Source organism: Peromyscus californicus, unplaced genomic scaffold (genome assembly GCF_007827085.1).
Source record: "Peromyscus californicus insignis strain IS unplaced genomic scaffold, ASM782708v3 Scaffold_6__1_contigs__length_162567912, whole genome shotgun sequence".
Classification (NCBI taxonomy): domain Eukaryota; kingdom Metazoa; phylum Chordata; class Mammalia; order Rodentia; family Cricetidae; genus Peromyscus; species Peromyscus californicus.
The window spans coordinates 20,760,868-20,777,580 of NW_026294584.1; the positions used below are offsets into that span (position 1 = coordinate 20,760,868).

A 16,713-nucleotide genomic window follows, 5' to 3' on the forward strand; every position below is an offset into this window, starting at 1 on the left:
GTGGGAGATAGATTCGGGAGGATGAGGAGGAACACGGGAAGGGCGAGTTTGGCAATGGACACAGTGAAGAGCACAGCACAAGAGACTAATGCAAGAGAACATGAGATGACGGAACTCTGCTGTGGAGATCAGAGAAGGCACGGCGGAAGGGGAGGGTGCATTGATTGATCCCAGAAGGGGTAGAATTGAGTGAAGTTCAGCTGCAACTGACCCTAAGTCCACTGGAAGCAAGTCCTGAACGGGATAATGGGTGGGAGAATAGTCTATGATAGATGGGGAAAAGCCTGTCCTCGGAGATATGCAGGGTCTGTCTTCCTGACCTCTATAAGAGAAAAAAAAAAAAACAAAAAACAAAAAAACCGCAACTTTTCATGTGTGTGAAGAGAGCAATAGTTAACAGAGGTGGCGCTGACTTGTATTTTTTTTTAAATTTTTTATTGATTCTTTGTGGATTTCACATCATGCATCCCATTCCCATCCATCTCCCCACCCCTTTGTTTCCGCCCTCTGCCCTTGTACCACCCCAAAATTAAATAAAATTTAAAAGAAAGCCCCCCCAAAAAAACCAAAAATCAAAAACAAACAAACAAAATCTTGGTGTGGAAGCTGTAGTGGGGATGGGTTGCAGAGTATACCCTGTAGTACACGCATCTTTACTAATGTGTCCATTGCAACGAGTCATTGGTCTGGTTCAAGGCCTCTGACTTCTGTTATACTATTGATGCTGTACCCTCTCTGGGACTCCTCTTGAATATCCTGTTGTTGCCTTGTGTCATGGAGATCCTGCAGCTTTGGAGCTTCAGGTCCAGCCCATTCACATGCTCTGGCAGTTCATAGATGAGGTGGATATTAGGGTGGGCCAACTCATAGCTCTGTTTCTGGGATTGGGTGGTAGCTGAGCTGGTCAGCCCACCAGTGTAGCATGAATCTTAAATGGTCTTATTAATAAAATCAAACCTGGAGCCAGGTATTGGGGTGAATGCCGGAAGATCAGAGAAGCAGAACAAGCCACAGCTACCTCATCTCGCCAGTTCCTCAACTGATCCTGTTTCCTCAGACTGGAAGCCTCTGAGTCCTCATCCCAATGGCTCTCAGCTGAACTGCTGCTTGAAAGCCTGAATGCTTAACCAGTCAAAAGCTGCTCATTTCTGGTCCTCACGCCTTATATACCTTTCTGCTTTCTGCCATTACTCCCTGGGATTAAAGGCTAGCTTTCTGGGATTAAAGGTGTGAGTCACCATGTTTGGCTATATCCTTGAACACATGGATTTCTGCCTCTCAAATGCTAGGATTAAAGGCGTGTGCTACCACTGCCTATCCTCTATGTTTAATGTTGTGGCTGTTCTGTCTCTGACCCTAGATAAGTTTATTTAGGGTGCACAATATTTCGGGGAACACAATACCACCACACACCAGCTTTCTCTCATCGTCACCACCCAGGTGAGCTCTCCAGCACTGCCCCAGCTAGTTCCCCCAGTGCAGCAGGCAGCAAGGAGTGGGTTCAGTTCTCCTGCTCCTGTGCCCTCAGGTCCAGCTCACCCACACCCACACTACCAGGGCCAGCTCTCCTGTGTTGTCTAGCCGAGGTGCAAGGCCTACACTCCTGAGTGCTGCAGTTAGTGAGGGGCTCTCCCCGATCTCATGCCTCCAAGGCCAGCTCTCTCACCTGTAGCAGGTGGCAAGGGGTGGGGGTGGGCATCTTTTCCTCACCCATGCCACAACATGGCATATGAAGGGGAGGAGGGTCAGCTCTCCTAGTCTCATGACCTCAGGGTCAGCTCACTTGCACCCTCCACCAACAGGGTCAGCTCTAGTGTGACTTATATTTTTTGGACTGAGAGTGTCATAATTGCCAAGAGGTTCTTTAATTCACATCCCTCAAGTTTTGTTCCCCCTCCTACCCGAAGTTGCTCTGATGAACAGGGAGATATAGAGGGTGGGACTAAAAAGCCCCCCCCCCCCCCGCGCCCCCCCCCCCGTCTTGGGAGATCCTATGGAGGTCAGCACTGACATGGCATTTAAGTCACCATGTAAGGCATCACACTATGTGTGAAAGCCCATTCATTTTCCAAACTATCTACTTTACAAACCCTTTATGAGGCATCCTATTGAGATTTTTTATTCCCCTGGGGGTGAATGCTAAGTGTCTAGTTTGGAATGGTTCCAAAAAAATCAATACGTAGTCAGGCCCTCTGGAGCTGTGTCCTTCCACAGTGCGGCTCCACTACAGTTAAAAGAGATGAGCTTCCAAACTTGAAGCACTCCTTAAGTCTCTTCAATGCCTTTTGTGTTGTCTTGGTAGTATTAGCTCTATGGCTTAGAATGCTAACATTAGTAATTAACATCGTCAGACAACATCTGCCTGCCTGCTCATGCTGCCTCCTTATCCTGTACCTCACTGAGAAGACAAGCCAATTCCTCTTGTGATTAAACTTTGCAGCTGTGGTGATCTGCACAAGACTAAACCTGTCAATAGTCAGTCATGGATTGGGGATGAGCTCTTAGGGCATCCTGCCCCTCCCTGTTGAACCGTTGGTTACTCATGGATTCTAAGGGAACGACAGTCAGTGTCTTGAGCTGTGTACATACCAGGGAGCCCGTCAGACACCATGGGTAATTCCAAACTCTTGGTCACAGAGACGACCCTAGTTAAAATCAGTGGCAAAGAAAAAAGCATGAAGGTGAGAAAGAGATTTGTCAGGAGGAGGAAGCGTTGTTGACATGGGGTGGGAGAGAAATAAGAGAAGATGGGAGATGAGAGTCATCAGCATATATGTATATGTGTGTGTGTGCATATGTACGTATGAAATTGTCAAAGGAGAAAGTTAATAACGAAAAAGTCACAGCCAATATAGAACGCTGTTAGAATGCAGCTTGTTCCAGATGGTGGTAATATGTAGCTAAAGTGGTGTCAGGCTATTTTGACCGGGAAAACATAGGAAATAGTTGGGGAGAGACAGAGAAGGGGAGAAATGAATGCTCTAGAAGTTTCTCCTGTTTGCTTTCAGCTTAGAACAACACAGCTATTGCTCAGTGATTTTCATATTTATATATATTATGTTATATATTATACTTTGACCAAAGAAAAATTTTAACCCCATCAATTATAATAGATTAGTCCCCATGGGCTAAGAGCAAGGTAGCTTCTCAGACAGCTTTTGTAAGTAGCATCATTCCTTTTCCCTGCCAGGCATCTCACATCTTGCTGTTGAACATTGTTAGCCACCAGTATTTCACTGAAAAACTCCACTTTTGTTAATTCTGTCCACTTTCAATCATAAAAGGAGAAGTAATGATGAAAAATGTATCTATAGACCCACACTCCACCACGCCGCTGTCAGCTGGAGCTGTCGCTTGGATGGGCACTTCCTCTCTGCTCTCCTTCTCAGGCTGGCTACATGGTATGGACTTGTGGCTCTGGTTTTAAGTCCTGTACAGGTGAAGGGCTTCAAGCTTTATTCCAGAGCTTCTGCCCCTGGGCTCCATTTTGATGTATCAGCTGTGTGACTGTAATTCTGTCCATTGATGCCCAATGTCAGCATGCTCAAAGGTTGTTGGTTATTGTGCACAGACTAAGCATTGTTTTTGTTTGATATTTCCATTTTGGTCTTCTCCTTGCAATATCTTTGCTGTCTCAAAGCTAAATTGTTGTAGAACTTTCCTCTTTTCCTTCCATATCTTTCACCCCCCCCCACCCCAGCCCCATGAAGGGCTCCATCACTTGGCTGTGCATGCCACAGCCTGGACTGCTGCCTCTGAGTCCACTTCCCCCTCAGCAGGTGCAGCAGAATCAGTGTTGCTGGCACCAGTCTCCCAGCAGCTTGCCTAATTTCTAGTGTCTGCTCCTGTTGTCATACAGGCAGGGACAAGAATAGGTTGGGTAAATTCCTTTTTTTATTTTGTCCCTCTGCCTTTCCATGAGCTGCTGTGATTGGCCCACTGTACCAAATAGAACTCATTTTTTCTCTTTTTCTCAGGTTTTGCCATTGCTTACACACACATACACACACACACACACACACACACACACACACACACACACACACACACACACACATACTTCAATTGAAGTTTCTATTTCTTTATCTGGATTCCTCACTTCTCTTGTACACACACTCCAGGCTTCTCGTTTTCCCACGTTTGCGCATCCCAATTTTCCCTTCATTTGTGAGTTCCTGATATTGCTGGGCATCGCCTTCAAGTTCCCTTGAATTTAGGTTCCACCATATAGTGCCTGCACGGCCTTCAATCCTGTGGGTTTCCTCCTTTGCAGGAAGAAAGATGGAAGAGTGTATAATCACTGGTATCTGATAACAGTCTTCTCCCAACCTCTTGTGTCTGAAAATGCTTCTGGCCCCATTATCCTGAACATTGTCATGACAATGTTAAAGTTAAACCTCGGAGCTGGAGAGATAGCTTAGCAGTTAGGGCACTTGCTGCTATTGCAGAGGACCCGGGTTCCCAGCACCCGAATAGCTCACAACCACCTGGAACCCCAGTTCTAGGGAATCCAATGGCCTCTTTTGGCCTCCGTAGACCCAAAAATGCATGTGGTACACAAATGTATGTGGAGGCACACCAATCATACACATGAAATAAGTATTCTTTAAAGAGGTATATAAAATTGAACCTTGTGTGGATACATTTTCCTAAGTGTTCAATAAAGGTTAGCTCCTATTTCTTATGTACATCAACACCCTTTACTTTGAAAGAGGTCAGTGCCAAAATAAGGAACATTACCTTCAGTATGCAAATGAAAGTTTATAGAAATAGAGTTATTTGGCAGACGAAATTAAGTGTGACAGTTTGGGAGGAGCTTACAGGAAAAAAATTAGCATTTCAGAACGCATGTCATGTTAGGCAAAACGAAATTTTCCTAAGCTCCGTGGAGGACTGTTTATCCAGTCCATAGATACCTGAGCTGGGCACACTCTAGGGCTCCCAACAGACTATTTTCTTCTTCGTGCAGTGTGGAGATGAATTGCTCCATTAGCATCCCAACTTGAGTCGTCCTGATGATTTCTTTTTGATCCTCACTCTCTCCTTTTGTTTATCTGTGAAGAAGCTTGTACAGAAAGCGTATTGCTCCCCTGGAAGTGAATTGCTATTCTTCCTCAACCCAGATGACAACATCGAATTTCTTTAGTCATTTATGGATACATAACAGGAAAAGAATCACACAGAGTTAGACCAAACCTAAGCTCTTTCTTTTCTTCAACACAGACTAAATAATACAGCCCGTGCCTCCCCCAAGTCACATTTGCAAGCTGCATTCCCTTTTGAACGATTTTGCAGGGACACCACAAAAAGATTGCTTACGGAGTCTCACGTTCTCTCCCTCCTTTTCTCCAAGGAAGCAACGATGTCTGACAAGAGCGACCTAAAGGCTGAGCTGGAGCGCAAAAAGCAGCGCTTGGCCCAGATAAGAGAGGAGAAGAAGCGGAAGGAGGAAGAGCGGAAGAGGAAAGAGGTGAGGCTGGGGCCGGGCGTTAGGGGGTCAAAGGGTCACTGGGGCCCGAGAAACCAGTTAGCAGGACAAAAAGGACCCCTGAGAAATTGGAATGAAGTGTGAGCGTGTATCCGCACACTCTGAAGAAGGAAGTCACCCCTCCCTGGTCAGTGCTGTCAGGAGTCCTACATGGCTCAAAAGTTTGCACGCCCAGGTTCACCCTGGATTTGAAGAGAACCCTGAAAGTGGTCCATGATCTCTTTGATGTTGAATATTGTTTAATCTTTCTGGACCATGTTCTCCTAGCCTTCCTTGGGCAACAATGGTTGGTTTTTACTTCATGAAATTGCTAAGGATGGCCTTCCCTCCCACTGCCTAGAACTTAGAATGTAGTTCATACCTGTGCTAGTGTTGAAAGAAAGAAAGGAAGGAAGGAAGAAAGGAAGGAAGGAAGGAAGGGAGGGAGGGAGGGAGGGAGGGAGGGTTGGGAGGGAGGGAGAAAGGAAGGAAGGAAGGAAGGAAGAGAATCTATTTTTGCAAAAACTAACAGGGTGAATATTTTAGAAAACAATGACAGTGGATTTCCTGTGATTCCTACATGCATGCATTTCCTGTGATCAATAAAAAAGAATCCTCAGCTTGATTAAGTAGGAATCCTGTAGGAAGGTGGGTGGATACGACAGAGCATGGTGTTAAGTGTTGTAGCAGGAGGGGGTTTTCTGCTGTCACCAAAAGATTTCTTTTGTCCAAATAGCAAGGACCTTCAGTCAGGCAGCTTTTCTCCAGGTAAATTTAAGGGTCAAAGACTCTTGACCCCAAATTCAAAGCCTGTCATGTGTCTTCTACCATCTCAATCCGAGAAGTGATGTATTTTTTTATTCTCCATTTTTTTGTGAGTGTAGAAATAGCCCATTTGATGCACAAAAACCAGATGGCAAGATATTTGTGAATAGTTTTCTAGAAAGGAAACTTTGTACAGGGTGATATGCCTACATAAAGAGAAACTGGGACTGCTCCCCACACAGCAATTGGTTCCCCCTCCCCCAGGAAAAAGAAAATGCTTTGATGCCTCATAATCTAAATAAATGCTGTTTCATTCTACAAGTTTAAGAGAGGAAAATAACAGATTTACAATGTTTATTATTTTTCAGTAATTGCCGTTGCATTTCAGCCTTCTGGCTTCTCCCACCTCTTTGTGTCTCACACAGTGACTGATGTGATGGTATGCTTGTCCTTGCTATCCTACATAATGGTTTTCCCTGAGAGATCTTTGCTGTCATGTATGCAGGTTGTGGGTGAAATCGAGGTGAGAACTGACAAGGAATGGCTATTCATTTCCACGGGAAGCCCAAAGAAAGCATTATGTGATTATGTTTCCCTTCTTTCAAATGTCAACAGCTACTGTATCTTTAAAGCACCTGCTATTCCCTGCTAATAATGGGTTTCCTTTTAAACTGACGTTCTAATATCCGACTTGAATTTCACAGAATTACTGTGAATTGTGATGTGATATAGGAAATCTGGTTCCAAATTAGGCTGTCTGCTCTATCTTTTTCATTTTACACATTTTGGGGGAATCACAGGCCAACCAAGCAGATGGAGGCTAGCTTTCTTTTTCTTTTCTTTCTTTCTTTCTTTCTTTCTTTCTTTCTTTCTTTCTTTCTTTCTTTCTTTCTTTCTTTCTTTCTTTTTTTCTGGTACACCAAGTCGTTTTGAGAAGTAAAAGTCTCACCTCCTGCATATCAAAAAGAGCTTCCAGGAGCTTCTGCATGTTTCTGGCCTCCATGCACCTCTGGAATTCAAGTTGCAGAAGGACTCCCTTTCTCCATTTCTTAAGGGACAGGGCAGCTCAGAGTCACAACAGCAATTCACAGTCCTACACATCCATACTCAGCTCCATTCTGAAGCTCTAAATCAGGGCTCAATCTTGGGATGCATTGGCTGTATTATATTTAAGGTCTGCTCTGGCTTTAAATCTCCTCTCTGCACACTCTAGCATCCCTCAAGAAGCTCTTTCCTTTGTGCCATTTAAGCATCTATAAAACAAACAAACAAAAAACACTTATTTGTTTATTTGATGAGTGGATGAGAGTGGAACACTTGTGTGTTGCAGCAAATGTGTGGAGCACACTCACTCTTTCCACTATGTGGGTCCCAGTGATTGAACTTAAGACAGCAGTCCGCCTACTCGTAGATGGGTTTATTTGGGACTTACATTTCCAGAGAGATAAAAACACATCACTGTGCAGTGGGGAGGGGCTTGGTCCTGCCCCAACTTGGTATGCCAACCTGTGTTGGCTCCCCAAGGAAGGCCTTACACTCTATGAGGAGTGGATGGGGGTGGGGAAGGGGGAGGGAGCACAGGAGAAAGGGAGGAAGGGGGAACTCTGGTTGATATGTAAAATGAAAAAATAAATAAATAAAGAACCCATCACTATCATGGCAGGGAAGGGGTAAGGAAGGGGAAGCATGGGAACAGGAAAAGCTGAGTGCTCACAGGCTTATGTCTCAGAGAGAGTAAACTTAGGATGGTGGAGGAGTTTCAAACCTCAAAGCCCATCTCCAGTGACACACTTCCTTCAGCAAGACCATACCCCGTAGGTGCCCCTAAACAGTTTCATCAACTGAGGACCAAGTATTCGAGCCTGAGAGTATGAGTGACATCTTATTAAAATCACCACACCATGGAGCCACCTCACATCCCTGTTTAAATATCCTTTGTAAATGGTTCTGGCTCCATTTATTCTGAACAGCCAGTGCCATCAGACAGGCAATGTTAAACCTGGTGGTTACACACAGACTTTTGCCCTTCACAGAACAATCTTTAGTGAGGGTCTCTGGGAACTTGTCTTCTTGACAGAGTTCTGTATAAATTCCAAAAGATACTAGAGAGCAATGGATAATATAGAGAAATGGGCCAGTGAACCATAGTAACCTTTCTTATTGCTGTGACCAAATACCTTACAAAGCCAATTTAAGGAAAGAAAGGTTTCGTTTGGCTCAATTTAAGGGGATAAAGTCTTTCAAGGTGGGGAAGGTGTGTCAGCAAGTGCTGTTTTAGTTGTAGTGACCAGAGCATGAGGCAGCTGGTCACATTATGTCTACAGTTGGGAAGCAGAGAGAGATGAATGCTGGTACCCCATATGTGTTCTCCTTTTCATTCAGCTCAGAACACCAACCCATCATGGGATGGTGCCACACACATTCAGCATATGTTTTTCTCTCTGGATACACTCTCATAGACATGCCTAGAATGTGTCTCCTAGGTTTTTATAAATCCCATCAGGATGCCAATCAAGATTAAACACCATAGTAAGAAACAGCTCTTACTGTGCTTCTGAGAGACTAGTGAGTGAAGGGGCCTATAAGATAGATGTATACATATACCTTGATCAGGATGGGATCTTATTTTCCAAGTACCCTCATGAGGTTATAGTGTTTTTTACAGGTTTATTTATTTTTAAAAAGTGTGTGTGTGTGTGTGTGTGTGTGTGTGTGTGTGTGTGTGTGTGTGTATGTTTGTGTAAGTGCATTTGAGAGCAGTTTCTATAGACCCCAGAGGTGTAAAATTCTCCCTGGAACTGGAGTTACAGGTGTTTGTGAGCCACTGGATGTGGGTGCTAGGAACCAGACTCAGTCCCTGTGCAAACATAGTAGATCTTATCTGCTGAGCCATTTCTCCAGCCCAGAGGCTACACTATTTTATACAGGAAAGAAATCTGTAACTAATTTATTCTGATCTTTTTTCAAATGAAGAAATAGCCTCGATGTACAAGACTAGCCTCCTTTTGTCTCTAGCTTTAAGCAGGATCCTGTCACCAGACACCTGGTTTGAACTCAAAACCCGGGGAACATTCTGTTCCCACAATCTATAAGCATCATCATGGTCTGGAGAAGTAGAAGAGAATGCTTTTCTTCCCCACTTTTTTTTTTTCTCTCTAAAACCACATTCCAGCCAAATTAGCCTATAGTTTAATATCTCTTATCTGAAATGGTTCAGAAAAAAAATTTCCTACTTTGGATTTTATTTTTCAGATTTGGGAATGTTTGCATGTACACAAGTTGGAAATGTGTTGGGAGACCTAAATTTATGCATGAAATTAATTTGTTTCACAAACACCTTATACACATAGACTAGATATATTTTATATAATTATTAAAATAATATTTTTCATGAAACAAAATTTCATGGTATGGCAAAAAGAGAAAAAGCCGGGTGGTGGTGGCACACACCTTTAATCCCAGCACTCGGGAGGCAGTGCCAGGTGGATCTCTATGAGTTCGAGGCCAGCCTGGGCTACCAAGTGAGTTCCAGGAGAGGCACAAAGCTACACAGAGAAACCCTGTCTCAAAAAACAACAAAACAAAACAAAACAAAATTTCATGATATGGAATTCTGCATTCTGGAATCATGTTGAAACTCAGAAACTTTTGCATTTTAGTTTGGTGATTCTCAATCTGTGTTTACTCAGTCCTCTATGGACTACCCTCTCTTGACAGCAAGTTTAATCCATTTCTGTCATACTGTCCTTTACCTGGCCATTAATTGTGCACACCACCCATTTTTCAGTTCTTATCTCTGATGTCTCTGTCCTCTGACTCCTCTAGAGACAAGAATTTTCAAGAGTAGAGCTCTATATTATTTTTTTTTTATTTTGTGTCTAACACACACTTTACCACATAGTACCTGCCCAACAAAAGAATGTAGACAGAATAAATAAACACACAAGCTGTTTGGGGCAGGTACTGAAGACACTGATCTCAACATTATTTTTATTTTTTTTTTTATTTTATTTTTTTGGTTTTTCAAGACAGGGTTTCTCTGTGTAGCTTTGCGCCTTTTCCTGGAACTCACTTGGTAGCCCAGGCTGGCCTCGAACTCACAGAGATCCGCCTGACTCTGCCTCCCGAGTGCTGGGATTAAAGGCGTGCGCCACCACCGCCCGGCTCAACATTATTTTTAATCATCTAAAGTTCTGTCCTGCAGATTGCTTTGGAATCTCTGAACCAAAGGCTGTGCAATGCCCATCTACAGCACCATCACTGCCCATCTACAGCACCATCACTGCCCATCTACAGCACCATCACTGCCCCATCTACAGCACCATCACTGCCCATCTACAGCACCATCACTGCCCCATCTACAGCACCATCACTGCCCATCTACAGCAACATCACTGCCCATCTACAGCACCATCACTGCCCCATCTACGGCACCATCACTGCCCATCTACAGCACCATCACTGCCTCATCTATGGCACCATTACTGCCCCATCTACAGCACCATCACTGCCCATCTACAGCACCATCACTGCCCCATCTACAGCACCATCACTGCCCATCTACGGCACCATCACTGCCTCATCTACAGCACCATCACTGCCCCATCTACAGCACCATCACTGCCCATCTACAGCACCATCACTGCCCATCTACGGCACCATCACTGCCTCATCTACAGCACCATCACTGCCTCATCTACGGCACCATCACTGCCCCATCTACAGCACCATCACTGCCCCATCTACGGCACCATCACTGCTGCCTGAATTAAGATGTTCTGACTTTTGTGTTGTTTGTAGAGTTAGAGTTAGAAATTGGCTGAAGAATTTAAGTTTGACTTTTGTATACTTTATTTAGGCTCAAACTTTCAATGAAACAAAAAGATTCAGAATTGAAACGGAACAAAGTGCCCTTTGGTGCTGCCCTGGATGGCTTACTGTCCACGATTCTAGAGTGAAGAGGGAATTAGGACCACCCGGGTGGATCATCTCCAACAGCTGAGAAAGCTGCAGGGGTAAAACACACTCTGTGCTGCTTTGGATGCCAGTTGCTTTCTTGGCTGTGGTATCATGGCTGAAATCTGATTTAAAAATAAATAGGGTGGCCCCCACTTAAGACACAGGCCCAATTCCATGAAAACTTGGCTTCAGTGCAGTGAGGTGAACTTAATGGTGGCCACCCTGAAGTTTCAGCCTGACCTTGGCCTTATGCTGAATTGCTGGAAGCTGGGACAGGTTGAGGTTTCCTGCCCATCTTCACTTGTCCCTCTAATAAATATGGAACTTTCTTGGGAAAATGACTGACAGCTCTCAGCTGGCAAATTGTCTTTCTTTGATTATCCTCTCTGTGATTATACCTCACAAACAAAAATATCACTTTCTGGGAAAGGCAACTGTTGTCTTTTAAATTACTAGTATTGCCAAATTAGTCCATGGTGAGTCATTAAAACATGGCAGGATCCTGTAGCTCTTACAGGGGAGAATCATAAGGTTCATCACTAGGGCACTAGTAACAGTCTCTTTGAAGAGATTACACCTTGTTTTGTATAGGGCGTTAAGTGATACCTGACTTGTTTCCGATAAGCTCTGGTCATCTACCTGTGAAGTTCCCGTGATCAGCTTTGGGCATTGAGAGCTTTCCTAAGCTTCAGTAAGCCAAGAGGAACATGTATCCTCATTAGTATATCCCAGCATGATGATTTGTTCCAGAAGAATTAAGAAAGCCAAAAATGGAGCTGGCAGGATGACCCACCTGATAAAAACATGTGCCCCTCAAGCCAGACAACCTGAGTACAACCTCTGGAACCCATCTGACAAAGCCGGATGTGGTAGCCTGGAGTACACAGCATGGCAGACACAATAAGCAAGACCCTAACCAACAAGGTTAATGGAGAGAATCTTCTTCCAAAAGTTGCATTCTGACCTTTACACTCAAGCTGTATGATGTGCGGGTGAACCCCTAATCTCTCTCTCTCTCTCTCTCTCTCTCTCTCTCTCTCTCTCTCTCTCTCTCTCTCTCACACACACACACACACACACACACACATTAATATATAAATAATAAAATGGTGGGCTTGTGAGATGACTTAGCAGGTGTATATATACCTGCCACCAAGAATGATGACCAGAGTTTGAGCCCCAGATTCCACCTGGTGGAAAGAGAGAACTGACTCCTGCAAGCTTTCCTCTGACCTCTACATGCATGCCACAGCATGTGCCCACTCCCACTCTGAAGTCCTACACACCAAAATAAGTGACTGTAAAAGGTTAATCTTGTAAAAGAAGGCAAAACAGACAGTGAGTTGCATACACACCTGTGCTGGAGAAGTGAAAATCTGGAGATAGTGTTTTAGTACAGTGTATGTTGCCCACCTTGACACATAAATTGACCTCTGCTATCTTTCTTAAATGTCTACCATTTAAAATTAGAATAAATCTCAAACCCCAAACCAAAGCTGTACCTTTCCACACAGGATACTATGACAGAAAGTCAAGTCTGCTATGCCAATGAAAGGTTAGGCAGATCATTTTCATTTACTCTGTGAAGGCTCCACCAGCCCATCTCATTTCCATGGATACTGTCTTACTTCAATGCACATTTGTTGACAGAAATAACTTTTGTGAGCTCTGGGTTTCTAGATTTCCACATATGTTGTTCTCACAGTAGTGTTGTGAAGGAAGGGGTCCCTAAATGGGTTGTGGCTGAGAGAAATTAACCTGAAAGACACGTTTAGCTAAGATTCTATGACCATAAAACAATGCCTGCCAAAGTCTTTCTTGAAACACATTTTTATTAGGTATTATAACCCAAGAAACTGATCCAGGCATGTTCACCTTGTGATGAACAGAACAATTGTGTTGCTACCAATAAAACTGAGAGTCAGTCCAGTTGAGGCTAAGTCCATCTCTGAAATATCATGCTATTCTGCATTTCATTACTAAGTCAGATTTTAATTGTTTCTTAGTTTTTTAACCTGTATTTCAATAGCACCTGTAACTATTCCATTTTCTTGCATCTCTCCCTTTTCCCTCCCATCCTTCTCTTTACCTGTATGAAAAGTCAATATGGATGGTGATTCCCATTCTACTGCATCTTTTTTTTCTCAGATCTGCCTTTGTTTGTTGTGCACCATAACACTGGAATATGCTTCAGTTGTTTAAATATTACCACTGGAAAAGAATGTGCATTTTCCTATCTTCACAGACAGAGACAGAATTGCCTTCTAAGAGTGTGGAGTGATATGAGAAGGCTGAAGTCGTCTACGACTCTCTTCAGCTCCATTTAGACCCCAAATAACAGTTCTCTCCCTAATGACAGATAGATTGCAAAAATGAAAGTGTACTTTAAGGCCAAGGTCAATAAGAACAGAAATGCTGAGCCCAGAGTCACATAAAAATACATACTTGTCTTATAATCGGATTGTAGGCTATTGCCTGGGGTAAGCCAAACTGCCCTGAATTCTTTCTGCCTCACGCATATGAAACTAATTATACTCATTGAGATAACTTATCTGCCAGGATGCCCGATGCCAATGGGGAATAAGGGAAGTCTGATAATTAATAGGATAGTTGGCTGGACAGGCTTCAAGACAGCTTCACTTCTGTGGGCTTATAAAGGTTGCTTGTGAAATACACACTAGGATTCTCTTGGTTCAGTTTTGGGCAAATATGTTTAATTACAATTTAACTCAGAATACTTCCCTTCATCATCTTAGATCTATAAAATGTCTTTTTACCATATTTACCCCTCTTCAAAGACACATGTCCTCTTTTAGACCCATTAACCCTAATTTTTGCTGCCTATATATTCTTGGGTGTGTGGTCATCCAGTGGAGTGTGGTCTATATACCAGGCACCACACCCTTAAAGAACACTGATTCTCTCCTCTCCTAACAACTATCAGCTGCCAATAGCTCCTCAGCTAGGGCTGGGACTTCCTGCCTCCTCCCTCACCCCATACTGTGTTTTTATTTGCTTGAGCTTGTCCACATCTATGAATGCTGTCATAACCACTATGAATTCATATGTGAGGCGTCTGTGTTGCGTCTGTCAAACACAGTATCAGTGTAGTCATTTATTACTAATGTATCTTTCCACCCCCCTTCTTCGGGAATCTCTTAGCTTTGGAAGGAGGAGTGTGATCAGTATGAAACTTCCTCAGAAAGCTAGAAATAGATCTGCTATGTGATGCAGCTATACCACTCTTGGACATATATCCCAAAGACTCTATATCCTACTGCAGAGATATTTGTTCATCCATGTTCATTTGTTACTCTATTCACAATAGCTAGAAAATCCAAACATCTTAGATGTCTTATCAATTGATAAATGAATAATGAAAATAAGGTACATTTACACAATGGAAAATGATTTTACTGTTAAGAAAAAGAAATTATGAAATCATCAGGTACACACATGGGGTTGGAAGCAATCATTGTGAGTGAGGTAACTCAGACCCAGAAAATATAAGTGGTTGCATGCTTGGAATCTTTGCCTAGGTGTGTTTCATTTGGGATACCCATAGAGGTCAAGAAATTAGTAAGGGGCCATGGAGGTGGGGGAGTTTCAAAGGAGGGGAGACAGAATGCAGTGGTATAAAGGGGTAAAGGGAATAATGGACCATGAACAGTTAAATGGAGTAAGGAATAGGAGAGAAGTATAGAGGAAGAACTAGCAAGATGGATGAGAGATAACACTCAAGACCCTTGATCTTTTTTAGACACCATTTTAGTTTGTCACAATCCTACATAAAAACACAAACTAGGCATAGGATCTGATTTCACATGGTTTGTGTTTTAGATATAATTTTTGAAAGGAACTTCTAAGTAGAATTTTGTTTTGTTTGCACTATGTTTCCCTAGAAGGTTATTTTCTTCTTTGAGTTAATGGTTCCTGTGAAAATCAGAGAAAATCAGATTCTAGTAAAAAAAAAAAAAAAAAAAGACCTACTGAAACAATTTACTGCCAAGCTACATTGCATTAATATTGACTCTAGCCCAGGTTTCACCACTATGAGCTTCTACTACTAATACAAGCAGTAAATTTTATAATTACAGGTTTCTATAAATAGTCTTACTTTTTGCTTTTCAGCTAGATTTTTCCAGAAATTTCTATTTCTGGAGTATAAGTATTACTGTGATTTGCTGGTCAAGAACCGATGTCCCAGATGGAACAAGGAGGCTAACATAGACAAGATTTACTTTTAAAATAGCACACATCAGAAAGTTTGCCTTGACGGTTCCTTCCAAAACCCTGAAAGTCTCTTGTTTTATTTCTAGTTATTACATTTCACTTATTTTGTATTCATGTGTTTTTTATGACTCTCAAATGAGTTCTTTTTGTTTTGTTTTTTGAGACAGGGTTTCTCTGAGTAGCCATGGCTGTCCTGGAACTCACTCTGTAGACCAGGCGAGCCTTGAACTCAGAGATCCGCCTGCCTCTGCCTTCCAAGGGCTGGTATTAAAGGCCTGGTCCACCACTGCCTGGTGCTTAAGTGGGTTCCTTTTCCACCACACAGGTCCTAGAACTCAAACTTTGGTAGCCAGGCTTGGCCTCAGGTGCCATTACCTGCCAAAGCATCTCACCAGCCTAGGAAATTTTGATACCTTATGATAGAGATGGGGGTGGGGAGCAGGACTTCGACCAAAAGAGAGAGCCCGTGTCAGTTACCGAATGAGCAGTTACAGTGGTTTTCCTCCTCCACACGTGGTTATGTCTATGTAGAGCTTTGCCTGGTCTTTGGTCAAGGCGTTTTCCACTTCATCGAGGAAAAGCTTGCATTTAGTTACATCACTAACTTTCCTTGCTGGCATCAAATTTTTTAGGCAGATATGCAACAGAAGAAAGAACCTGTTCAGGATGACTCGGATCTGGACCGCAAACGCCGAGAGACGGAAGCTTTGCTGCAAAGCATTGGCATATCGCCGGAGCCCCCTCTAGGTACTTCATCATGCTTGGATTACTACGCTCAAGCAGAACTTGTGTAGACAGACCATGTCCAGCATTGTTGTGCTTCTAAGTGTTAGTTTTATTATTGCTTTCTATGTTTAAAAAATCTGGGGCTTATTGTCCTTGTTGCATGTACCTTTTAGAACTGAGAGGGCTGGAAGGAGATGGGAATGATGCTTACAGAGTTCTTAGCAGTTGCTGAGTATATGCTCATAACTTCTCTTTGTGTCACTAGCAGATTAATTTATACTCATTAGTGAGTATATACAAGACAGCTTGGGATTTTTAAGTATTAACAAATTGCTCTGTTTCTACTGCTGAATTGCAACCTCTCTTTGCCTATATAGATAATGTTAATCTGGTTATAAATACTGTAAACATTATAGGCATAGAGTTCTTACATGATGAAAATAGAGTGTTCAGTGGGAAATTTGCAGAAAACCTTAAAATTAGCAGCTAATCTATAAGTTCAAGTTTACTTGGCATGTGTATCTTGATTTCATTGTTAGTTGGCATTTCCATTGCAACACCCC

At 42.9% G+C, this 16,713-nt stretch overlaps 1 protein-coding gene across 7 annotated transcripts in view; it reads left to right on the forward strand.

Moving 5' to 3' along the window:
- Dync1i1 (dynein cytoplasmic 1 intermediate chain 1) overlaps positions 1-16,713 on the forward strand; it is a 303,029-nt gene that overhangs the window by 27,940 nt on the left and 258,376 nt on the right. For all 7 annotated transcript variants that reach the window (XM_052722316.1, XM_052722314.1, XM_052722313.1 and 4 more), the window contains exons 2-3: positions 5,354-5,470; positions 16,057-16,171. In XM_052722316.1, the coding sequence (XP_052578276.1) occupies positions 5,363-5,470; positions 16,057-16,171 (223 nt within the window). In that variant the 5' untranslated portion in view covers positions 5,354-5,362. The remainder of the gene's footprint in view (positions 1-5,353; positions 5,471-16,056; positions 16,172-16,713) is intronic.